This window comes from Daphnia magna, linkage group LG3 (genome assembly GCF_020631705.1).
Source record: "Daphnia magna isolate NIES linkage group LG3, ASM2063170v1.1, whole genome shotgun sequence".
Taxonomy (NCBI): Eukaryota; Metazoa; Arthropoda; class Branchiopoda; order Diplostraca; family Daphniidae; genus Daphnia; species Daphnia magna.
In genome coordinates, this window is record NC_059184.1 from 8,252,704 (window position 1) to 8,264,761 (window position 12,058).

At 38.5% G+C, this 12,058-nt stretch overlaps 1 protein-coding gene across 2 annotated transcripts; it reads right to left on the reverse strand.

Moving 5' to 3' along the window:
* Positions 1–8,939: 8,939 nt before the first annotated feature.
* On the reverse strand, positions 8,940–11,778 carry LOC116927646 (homeobox protein AHox1). 2 transcript variants are annotated; one of them, XM_032934679.2, is made up of 3 exons: positions 10,349–11,778; positions 10,027–10,208; positions 8,940–9,491 (listed from the first exon to the last, which is right to left on the reverse strand). In XM_032934679.2, the coding sequence occupies exons 1-3, from the start codon at positions 11,517–11,519 to the stop codon at positions 9,324–9,326; spliced, it is 1,521 nt and encodes a 506-aa protein (XP_032790570.1). In that variant the 5' UTR covers positions 11,520–11,778; the 3' UTR covers positions 8,940–9,323. The 2 variants fall into 2 exon arrangements, with proteins under 2 accessions (XP_032790570.1, XP_032790569.1); XM_032934678.2 differs by having other exon boundaries at positions 10,027–10,211.
* Positions 11,779–12,058: the final 280 nt, after the last annotated feature.

The following is a 12,058-nucleotide window of genomic DNA, read 5'->3' on the forward strand; positions in this document are numbered from 1 at the left end:
TAACGAATGGATCCGTTCGAACCAACACGGTTTCATGGACGGAAAGTCGACGGAATCGGCAGGACATACCCTCGTCTCCTACATTGAAGAAGCCAATGACCACCAACGATACGCCGCCTGTGCCTTTTTAGACATAAAAAGTGCTTTTGACGCCGCATGGCATCCAGCAACTCTTTCCCCGCTTATTGAACGTAAATGCCCACTTTATTTAACGCGTATGGTTTCGAGCTTTCTGTCCAGTCGTATTGCTCTACTCTCACATAACGGTACACATTTGGCACACGCAGGTAATCTCGGGTTCCCACAAGGTGGAGTACTGTCACCGTTCTTATGGGTGGTTTTGATCGACGATGTTCTAAGGCTATGCCTTGAAAACCGTGTTTATGTTATTTCATCGCAAAAATGTAGATTGCTCTGATCTCAGCCTTAGGATTAATGGCACTGATGTCTCCCCTTCTAAAACCACTCAGTATTTAGGCTTTCCCTAGATTGCCGTTTGAAGTGGTCGCCACATTTTCCCAATAAGGCGGCAGCGGCTAAAAGAGCATTTTTTACAATCATGAAACTCCTACGTGCTACTTGAAGTTTGAAAAGAACACGCGTTCGCTACCTCTACCTCTCATCGATAGAGCCAATCTTGTTGTATGGTTGTTCCCCTAGGCATGTTCTCTAGTTCTTCTCTCAAATGGCTGCTGAAGCATTTCCCGGAGAGTAACACATCGCCCAAGTTCGAAGCCACTGCACTGTCCTCTTCCACCAAGGTTCCCCCGTGGTCAAATATTTTTTAGTCACATATACAAATAATTGAATACAACAAGTGATGACTTAAATCTAAACATTGGTTTTACTCGAACAAAAAGGGGATAACCATTACCAAAAGTTGGAGAAGCGTCTGAAGACCTCTAGGGAAACCAGGGAACTCCTCTAACGGAGCCCAGCTCCGGGAGCTCACCCGTTGGAGACTCATCTAACGCAGATTCGGGGTATTGTTTTATACCGTCGCGCGAATTACTCCCCTTCCGGACTGCATATCTGCGTATCTTTCTTAGAGCGGACTTCTCCCGATAATTTCCCGATAATGGTTTATTTTTAAATTTATTGCAAAAAATTATTAAAATATATGTAAGTCGTGAGTTTGTTTGCACAGGCTTTCCGTTTAGCTTACGGGAACCAAGCCATTGGAAATTAACTTACAGAAAATAAATATTATTCGGCATCTAATAATATTCAAAGCAAGTATACTTATGATAGGATTTTAATTTCAAATAATAAAAAACTACTTTAAACTTAAGAAATCATGTGAAGTTTAAAATTCAAAAAATATTTAGCATAAATTGTTTAATTTCAATTTATTCACTTCTGGTTTTACCTAAGTTCGACATCATCTTGACTTCTTAAAAATCCTGTATGTGATTTGTTATCGAAAAAGCTCAAGTGATTTACGACAATTCGATTGTATCGTTTGAAAATGGTAAATAATATATCTATAGATTGGCACAGTGGAATAATATTCGACTGTGATGCGGGTGACCCGAGTTTGAATCCTGATATAGCGTAATGTTTTTTCAAGATTAGAGGTCCAATACATGTCATATTTATAGCCAAATGAAAGCCCGTTCGGATATCCTTAGAATGTCCGACGGCGCTGCTGGGGGCGGTCGAAACCAAAAAATAAAACATCCATAGGACATCCAAATCGGATATCGGGCTGTCTGGAGGATATAAAAAAGATGTGCTCAACATCCGACCCCGACATCTGTCGGACAGCCGACGGACTGCCTTGTGTTATGTGGGTTTAGACCTAACTTTTGAAGCTCTTTTTTTTTTTGAAAATTTTATCCGTCTTGAAAATTTGCCCTTTTGGGAACGCCAATCTTTTGTAAAAAAATGAATGCGCTTGGCTAGATTTCGGGGCAATACTGAGGGTAATCGCAATATAAATTGGTATAAACCGTGTAATGGAACCTATTTCTAATTTCGATAATTCGTTTCTCACGTAAAACACGGGTAGGCAATGGGCACAAGAACTGTTACCCACCGGATCCAATTCGTAGGACATACGGCCCAAATACGGCCTATGGGACACGAGGACTAGTCCTATTTTTAGCACCCCTTGAGTGCGTTCAAGTTGGAAATCACATGAAATCTGATTTTCCATAAAGCCCTGTGCAAAGTATAGCACAAGCTGATTACCGCCGGGAGGCTTCTTAAATCAGGTATAAAGCAATCCTAGTGTATTTTGGTTATTTAGACGAATCCGGATTTGTTGCGGTGTCGCGTTGACGCGGCCCGCGTCGTCCACGTCGTCCATTTTTAAACCCATGGGTAAATAGATCTAAACCGGGTCAAGACTAAAAAAGGAACCAGATCCTAGACCCAGTTCCCAGAACCGGTTCAACGACCCGGTTCTAAGAATAATTTCCAAACCCGGTTCGTGGAACCGGTTACACCGCTTTTTGCACCGTTTACCCGGACTTTGCCCCAACTTCTACCCAAAAGTATGACCTTTGTTCAAATCTCATTTAACACTTTTTAATTTGTAACCTAAAAAAAAACAAGAATAAAAAAGCAATTCAAAAATTCTAGCTTTTCTTTTAATGAAACAGAAAAATTCCTTTTCTTTGTTTTTGGAATTAAGAATTTAAAGAATAGAGCTACTATATTAGAGATGACAGTCAACAGTGCCAACATTGCCATACCTCAAACATATTTTAACTCATTATTACTCTAATAAAGAAAGTAGGTGAAGAGTAGTCTATAAAACTGGTGAAGGAATCAGATTTCACCAACAAGTGAAATCTATAATTTTATTTCATTTAATTAAAGTGAAATTCAAAAAATGAGCTACGTGCTCCCAAGCCTTTTAGGTTTTAGCCCTAGGCTACTCTTCCCGATATCCTAATGGGGTGCACCAAATGTTGTTATAATGTTAGCTGTAAATGGCTGTGCCGCAGCCGAATAAGTTTGAATATATAGGATACAGTAGTGATGTACTCAACCGCACATCCGCTTGCTTTCAGCTGGTGCACCTTTTTTTTCTATCTCTATTCCATGTTTTCCTTATTTTCTTTGACCATATACGCATGTCTTGGTTCCTTTTATGCTTCTTACTTTCGTCTTTTACAAGCTTTTTAGCTAACAGCTTATTAATATTTTTTTGTCAGTAAAATGTATGAGTAATTTTTCCGATGCTTTTTAAACTCCAAATTAAATACGGCTATGGCCAAAATTGTATCGCTAGAAGATAAGAAAACACAATCTAAAATACATGGGCAGAAAAAAACGAAAAAAAAATTATAATTTTCAATTTTTCTATCAATTACTCCGTGAAAAGGAAGTTTTTGTTCACCCCCCCTCCCCGAAAAGGGTTACATGTTCAACCCTTCACCACTAATCCAAAAAATCTTTCAATTCAGAACAGATTTTAATTTACCAGCTGTAACATTTATAAGTATACTGTAGGCTACTTATTAATCCTACTAAAACTATTTCCGGTAACCTTGATAATAGAAGACCACTTTCCATCGAATTACGAGAGGTATATGTAAAATTCTTCTGCGAGGTGTAGGCTACGAGATTAGAATCATAACTGATTCTCGAAGGGATTTTTTGGTGATTCTTGGACTAAAAAATCGCGATTAATTATTTTTGCCAAACCCATGTAATTCTTACTTTAAACTATGATGTTGTGATTCTTCAAAAAAAAAAAAAAAAAAAAAAAAAAAGGGATTTTCTGGTAAGTGTACGAGATTCTTTTGAGTTTTACACCCCCGTCTAATTCAATCGAAAATGTTTATGCTCATACGCTAGTATTTGTAGAATGAAGATACGATATAGCCTACAGATGCAGAATTCCATAGTCCAATGACTCGAGGAATTATTTTCTTCTTCAATGACGTATCAGGTAGCGCACGTAGCGTATGCTTTCTTGCCTATTACTGATGAAGGAATGAAGTATCAGCTGCGACCAACAGACTCATTACGAATCAACTATGACCACGTGTATATTCAGCCGATAGTCTACATCAAAATGTAGGCCAACAAACACCTCTTTTCCGTCGGCAGTTACGACTTATTATATATATATTTTTTTTTTTCTTTAGCCTTCTCACTTTTTCCCTCGAAATAATGTTCGTTTCACCCAGCGTTAAGGTCATCTTTATTCCAGAAGTCCTAGCAGCGGCTCTTCTAAACACGAGGCACGACTCAAAGGTGAATAAACAAGCACGTACATATACTTAGTTAGACGTTTACAGAGAGTCAATAGCCTATTTACAAATATACGTTGGTGTTCGCGTTGGCATTCCTCGAATTTTCAGTGTTTCTAAAATCAGGTACCATCCGGAAAAATAGTTAGGCCTAATGGCCTCGTTTAGATGATGAAAAAAGTGCAAGAGGTGCAACGTATAGCTACCCAATAATGGAGGACTCCGTTGTGAAGTTATTTTAAGCTAGCTCGCCATCTTTTGTGTATTACTTGTTCTAACTGCTTCTCTTTTGAGGTTTTCTCTAGGAAGCCAAATTCGGTAGGAAACTTCGGAGACGATCGAGCATACCTTCAATCATACCATGTGGTCACACTGCCTGGGTAGGCTACAACAAATATACCCTTTTATCTCGCTAAAAAGTGCAATTTAAAACCTGCATTTGAAAACCCCTTTCTATTCAAACAATATCCTACACGGATGTTGCGTGAGAGTTAGGATACCCCTGTATTTTTGAAAAATAAAACGTCTTCTGATGAGTTCACAATAGAGAGTAGGCCTATATAGTCTATAGTCAGCCCATGTAGGTCTTACTAGGAATAGGGATGGGTGCACGACAAACATCACAATTGCTCGGCATCTTTACAGGAGCTATTTAACTTTTTTAATTCTTGCTCATTTTGCAAAGGGTGGACGAATGATTTTTAAAAATATACATTTTGTGAAGAGAAACCTCTGGTAAGCCTATACTCTTCTCAAAGACGTTCATCTTTTGATTGTTTACTTTTCGTCTCCCGTTTTCACTTTTGTAACTCACACTCCATCATGCAGCCGTTTTTTCTCTATCTAATTCCATACATTGTAACCAAAGCTAGGCCTATATACATTCAGTTTACATTGGAATTCTTGTTATTCTAGTATATTAAAATTTAAAGTTCTAAATAATTATTTTCGTGATCCATCGTATCATTACCGCATTCGTTGTGATTATTGTTGTACAAAGATGATGCCCACACACGGCACGATGGGATTCACTATAAAGTTGTTTGGTTAGGCCTACCCATTGAAAATCAGCATGAATTGACCGATAAGCTCGCGCAGTTAGCTCTTTTGTAAATCCCCACCATACATGTATAGTTAAACTATAGATTTAAAACGTTAAGCCGGATGTAAGGACTAGAAATTATTTATAAAGGCACACTGTTATCAAAGAATTTGACGGACCGTGCTTAACTTTGAAAAAGTACCATAGCCTACGGATCAATGGCTAACTGAAGGTTTACTTCCGGTTGCCCACCTTTGATGCTCGTATGTTCTATAGGCGACAATAGCTACCTGGCTTTGACTGTCCATTTTACGGCATCCGGCTCGAGTCACATGAAGAAGACAGCCTTCAAATGGAATAAGCCCCACAGTCCCACACTGCAAAGCGAGAATACACAGCAGGTTGGAACTTTAAAAAATATTGACATTCTTCTGTTAAACTTGGTTCAATGTCAGTAAAAGGTGAGTGACGACTAATAGTTTCCATTTCACTTGTTTGTTCTCACAAAATGTACAAAAATGGCTACAAGTACGACAAACGATAGATATATGGGCAACCTAGCGAGGACAGAGCACTTAGATAACATTTTATGCGTATAGATGTAGACCGTAGATCGCACAGTAGACCTATGATTTTAAAAAGGTTGTTTCTGAAAAACACTTATTACCAAGTTTTCCAAAAATAAAGGTGATTGAAGTTTTTCAAGGTTGTTAAATGAACATTAAGCCTATATGCTGCGTACAATTCTAGAATCAAAAATTTACCGTAAAAAAAGGTAGTACAATTTGATCAATGTAAATCTTCACAAAGATTTTAAGATTGAATATTTCTCTAAAACACGAAATCTTCGTCCCTACGTTCTTATGTATAAGTTATAACCCAAATATGTCTACATCAACAGGAATATCACTGTCTATCTACAGGCTAAGTATTGTTTATCGCCTTTTATATGAAATCTATTGTAAGTGAATTACAGCTGCTATGAGATTTGATGGAGCTAAATAGAGCTGTCAGGCGACTCATATCATGCAGATCATTCAATAACCTTCCTCACGACGCGTCGAAACTCTCCATTGTGATTTCCCTTTTCCCCTCCATCTCTGTTCCCCCTTCTGAAGCCATTGATAATGCTCTGGGCGCAATAAAAACAGCCCTTACAATCTTATATGTCGAGTAGAAGTAACAACATAATCGATCTCATGCCATCTCCTTCCTCTAAGGGGGCTTTATTATATGTTTCTGAATATAGGCTAACAACAACACAATATATACAGCATTTGTGTAAAAACACCCAAATTGATCTTTTTTTTTATCGAGTTAAATATCCAGACTATTTAGCTGTATATGCTAAATGCACATCATCATTTTTCAAGTTCAAATGTTTGGTTATAACATAACTGTTTTTACAATCCGAGTCGGTGTAAAACAACACGCTATGCACAAACGCTAGGAATGGCTAGATGCGACGTCTTCTAGAAAACAGTTTTTTTTTTAATATAAAGTGGGCACAACTTTTATTACAAAAATGATGGCGTTGAACAAGGGGACGCGATTCCAAGGATTTTGAGAGGGCCATTTTTTCGACAAAAGGAGAAAGTAATGTGTGTGTTGCATCTTTTCGAATGCATTCATGCAGAATAAACGTGCACAGTAAAGAGAAACTGTATGGATGTTCCGGGTGAAGTGTACCTATCAGTGGTATAGACTTAGCATTTGCTCAGGCGTGCCAACTTAATCCGATTGGGGCATCATTTGGTCATGCACTATAGCGCCTCAGACATCAGCGGGTCTTTCAGTAAAGAAGCCTGTTGTCACTGGATTTATCATGATACCCTCTAGGTTTAAGTCCATTCACTTGTAGACGATACCTATATGTTATAAAAACGTCTTGTGATATTGAAGATAGGGAAAACGCGGGTGTACCGGTAGCAGATTGTCTTTATTCAAGCTGACGTGTACTTTTCCCATTGACGCTCATTTCAGCTTGAAAAACGGATTTTAGTCTCAGGTTCTTGCAAGTATTCGAGCCGAGAAACAAAAAAGAAAACTATATGTTTAGTGGGCATATAGGTAACCCGAGATGCGTATAGGGTCTACAACAAGGTAGGCTAGAGCCTAAACAAAAAGCGTTTATTGTGGGATATTAATAGTGGGAGGGTTAAAACTCGAAAGAATCTCGTACACTTGAACCAGAATCACAACAAGAATCACATCTTTTTTCTGAAAAAATCACAAAACACAGTTTTTTATTCGAGAATCAATCGTGACTCGTACACCTTGCCAAAGAGTTTTGCACCTCCTGGTTTATTCTCTAACATCAATATAAATTGATATAGTTTTTTTCTTTCTTGCAATAAAATTCAAACTTATTCACAAATCGTTCAACCACAGACCGGCCCTATTATAAACAAAAATATTCATACACAAAAATACGTGTTTAATTTGAACTTGAGTCTAGTTTAGAGTAGACCCTACAACATTTCGTCCTCCAAACTCTAACATAATGAACGTTTTTAAATTGAAAAATTTTTTTAGACGATCTTCCATATAATTTTGTATGCAACAGTTAAAGTTAAAGCATTATTTTTAGCTACAGTTCAAAGCAGTTTTCCTATATCTGTTAAATAAACAGCCAGCACTGTATTATGCAAACAAGCTTTCCACATTAATCCTATGGAAGGCCAAGTGTCTAATCCCTTTAATATGTACAATAGACTATGCATGTAAATCAGAGTTTATCGGGCAAAAATGTGACACATTAAAATATATCAGCAGATTACATGTTCTATAGTTGAATGCAGCTAATCTATATACTATCGACGTAAATACCGGTAGTTAGTTTTTTGTTTCCCTTTCTAACCGGTGAAAATCAACCGGTGGCAAAATAGCATCAAAAGAACGTGTAGACTATAGTCTTACCCAAATTTCTAAAATCTATACCCAAAGAGATAAAATCAGGGATACTATGCCAAAAGTATAGTGCATCCTTGTTAAATTTTATGATTCACATACGGTAGTTGTGAATGGAAAACAAAGTAGAAATCACTGAATCGCTCCTTCTTTTAGAACCGTGTCAGAATTTTGTGCAAATAGACTAAAAATTCTATTGATTATTACAATATTATTATGATTTTTTTGTTTGTTTTTTTATTGACCTTATGATGTCATTGCTGTGGCTGTTGTCATGGAAAAATATTTCCTTTCGCGTTTGGCGTTAAATGCAAAGAAATATTTTCAGTAACGTTTCTGTATGATGTTTGAAAATGTTTCATAATAGTTCTAGGTCGTCCCACCTGACAATTTTATAGAAACCGTCCACTATAAGCAACATAACTGCTGTTGACTTGTGCCGTAACGCAATATCACAAATCCATACAAATGTGTAAGATGCTGCCGCTTCTCATTATTCGAGGCTCCCCTTGGCGCTTGGCAAATTGACATTGTTGCTGGGTGTTTGTACCTAAATCTTTTATGAGCAGTATAATGTGTATGAGAAAATAACGTGAGTTCGTCGCCTTTATGCAATGGTGGTATAATTGAATGTTTGAGTACCAATCTAAAAGAATGATTCATTAGGCTTTTTTGTCGAAGAATTTTTTCATAAAAACTGCTGCACAGCAGTTTGTAGAACCCTTGTCAAATGTCAGCTTTTAATGTCTTTAATGCAAACAAAATTTTTGTGTTACAAGTTTTTCTGGTGAACATTTTACTTTGTGTATTAACAATAAAAAACACCAATAATTAAGTTTTTTTACTATGTGGGTAGACTATAGACAAGAGCAGTAGAACGCCACTTATGGCGCCCGTAACGGACTCTTTCGCACAATCGGTATATACTTAAGACAAAACCAAACCGAAACGATTATAGGCTAACACAACACAAAATACACATAATGAAAATGAAAAACTGAGATTGGCCAGCTGTAAAGGTACGGAACACCTTGACATACAGGTATAAACTACAAGAAACGCAAACCCGCATTATTAACATACTGTATGAAATCAAGGATAGTATTGTTCGTCGGTTTTGTAAGTAGTAAATAGGTACATTTTCGTGTGTTGATATTTCTTTATTACTTTGTCCTTTTTCGCTTCATATCGAATGAGTCATCACCATAGATATCTTCTTCTTTGTCAGAAAGGTCGTTCATAACTTCAGCCTCCTCTTGACGCTTCTTAGCAGTTGCCAATTCGGCAGCGTGTTTTTTACGCCATTTGGTACGTCGATTTTGAAACCAAACCTGAGAAAAAAAAAGGAAAAAAAAATGATTGCGGTTTTTAGTATTTTTATTTGTTTGGCCGTCTATCTCTTTCGCCAGCAACAAGCATATTAAAAAATGACAAGAAGAAACTTATACATATAAGCTACATTGAGAACTAGCCCACGGAGATTCAAACGTTGCTCGTAAACATTGCATCTACGCTGCATGCCGCAGTCTGTCTCAGACAGTAAGAAAGAAAAATTTAAAAAATGGCCAGTAGAGAAGTGAACTATTTTGCAGAACTGTGGCTCATCACGTTTTATCATAAATTCACATGCAAAAATTAAGCATCTCAAACGATTGAGAGTTCTTTGTTACTTTTATTAGACTAGTTTGTAACGATGTTCTTTTTATCCTGTTTACTACTTAGCATCTGGTTTCGGATATCTGCTGCCCAATGGGATACGCTAGGTAGGGCCTAATCAATATAGTCTACGTGAAAAATGTTTTCAAGACAACAAAAATGGTTTTTTTGTGAATCAGACGAGGACAGCCGATGGGTCAAAGTGCATACCTTAACTTGAGATTCCGTCATATTCAATCCATAGGCAAGTTTTGCGCGCTCGGGACCCGCCAAATATTTTGTCTGCTCGAAAGTTTTCTCAAGGGCAAATATTTGTTGCCCGCTAAAAGTGGGTCGCGTGTGTTTTTTCTTGGAATCCTTGTCGAAGCCACAGTTAATGCCATCAGAATTATCTGCTAAGTTAACCATATTGTTAGGATTACCAACAAAATAGGTATAATTAACATACTATTATTAAGCATCAAGGTTTTCTTTATATCTTTTAGTTTTTAGAATAGGTTGCTGCCAAAGAAGTAACTCCGTGTAGCCTTACTTATCTGAAAACGATCTCTCCATGTTTGCAGAGCAGGGTTATCGATGAAGGATTGTAAAGTTGGCCAGTAAACGCCTGTAAACGCTGGCGAGTTAAGACCTACGGCGTTAACACCGTTGGAGAAATCCAAAGGCTTCTGGGTTCGCGCTATTGCCGAAAAGGGCGACGGATATTGGTTACTGGAACTCGATTGTGGGTGGCACTGAATCGCAGGAGAAATGACAGATTCTGGTCGGGGAATTGGTCTGTTAAGAATGTTTTCTATTCCGTGAGGTGTAGCAGAAATCGAATAATTATCCTCCGGTTGTACCAATACTGTAGTATTAACAGATTCCGGCAGTGAAGGGGACTTAGAATCTTCGGCGTTACGTAGATTTGGCTTTGAGGACTGGTGATTTTGCAGTTGGCTCATGTCGAATATTTGTGTCATTTTGTTATTGGTTTGAGTAACTGACGGTCGAATAATCGAAGAACCGCCGATCAAGATGGGATATTTGGTAGAAGTTGATGCCGAGGGGAGAGAACCTAATCGACAAATTTGAGAGAAACTTCGAACACTTTCTTGGGCTGAATGGATCTGCAAAGCAGGGCGCGATAGCCGAAGCCCAGACGAATCATTCGTAGAATTACAAGATAATAAGCCAGTCGGAGAGCCTTCATTCGGTGAAACTCTATCCGCTGAGCTGGAGGAAAAACTAGGACTGTTTGGGCTGCCATCTCTGCCGCCCAGATCTCGGTGTGCCGACACGTGGCAGACATCCTCGTTTTGATTTGAAAGACCTTCTTGTCGACTAACATGGGTAGGAGAGGCCCTCATCATTGGACTCGGGCTAGAACTTGAAGTATCAAAATTCTTAGAGCAGCCCATTGTTGCGCCACAGTCATCCACCGAAATCAAAGTGTCGCTGAAAGATTTGTTTTTGGTTTCACGAGCCGGTAGCTTTTTGAAGGGACAATTTTCAATTGAACTATTAACGTTTGCAATGTCTAAAGTAGCCGACGGTACGGTGGCGTCTAACATGAGGTCAGAATCCTTTTCCAATCTGACAGCACTTTGCATTTTCAGCGTGAATTTCAAAAATGTCTCCAGATCTTTCGACAGAAAAAGAGAACATCGCTGAATGAGCTCTTCGTTATCCTTTTGGAAGTGAATCGATTCCGACACAATCATGCATTTTCTCCCGTTATGGATGATTGAAACTGTTAATTGATTAAACACTAGTCAATGCACTTTCACGTTTACAGGTTTATGCAGAGATTGAACGTGTATTTGCCACAGTATGATAGACCGTGGTGATAGGCCTACTTGATAAATACGAGGAAGCTATCGCAGTGGTTCACGTCAAACGTTTAAAGAAACAAACTGATCGTGGTTACGAACGAGAAGCTATTTAGAAGTTGTGCGTGACTAGTCTTGTCCTCCCACAAACACGCTTCGGCTTTTGATGGATGGTACAGGGTCCATGGACTGGACAGCCCCTCTAGGCGGGGCTTGCTCCGAGCGGAAGTCTCGAATCTGCGATTCCGCATTTCGTGGATCTTATTGGTTGCTGGTACGTACTCTGTGCGCACACAAGCGTCTCTCCTATTGGCTCCGCTGTTGAGAAGTATGATGCCGCGACACTCTAGGAACAGTTTATTTGCTTTTTCATAGCGGAAAATAGCCCCAGGTTATTCAGCGTTTCACACTGCAAATAACAAAGCGGTACT

What these genes read in the sequence shown, in the direction of transcription:
- LOC116927646 (XM_032934678.2), bottom strand. Translation starts at nt 11,519, where the DNA reads ATGATTGTGTCGGAATCGATTCACTTCCAAAAGGATAACGAAGAGCTC. An exon ending in GAGAGATCGTTTTCAGATAA is followed by an intron (nt 10,212 to 10,348) that starts GTAAGGCTACAC and finishes TGGTTAACTTAG; the next exon opens with CAGATAATTCTGATGGCATT. An exon ending in TGACGGAATCTCAAGTTAAG is followed by an intron (nt 9,492 to 10,026) that starts GTATGCACTTTG and finishes TTTTTTTCTCAG; the next exon opens with GTTTGGTTTCAAAATCGACG.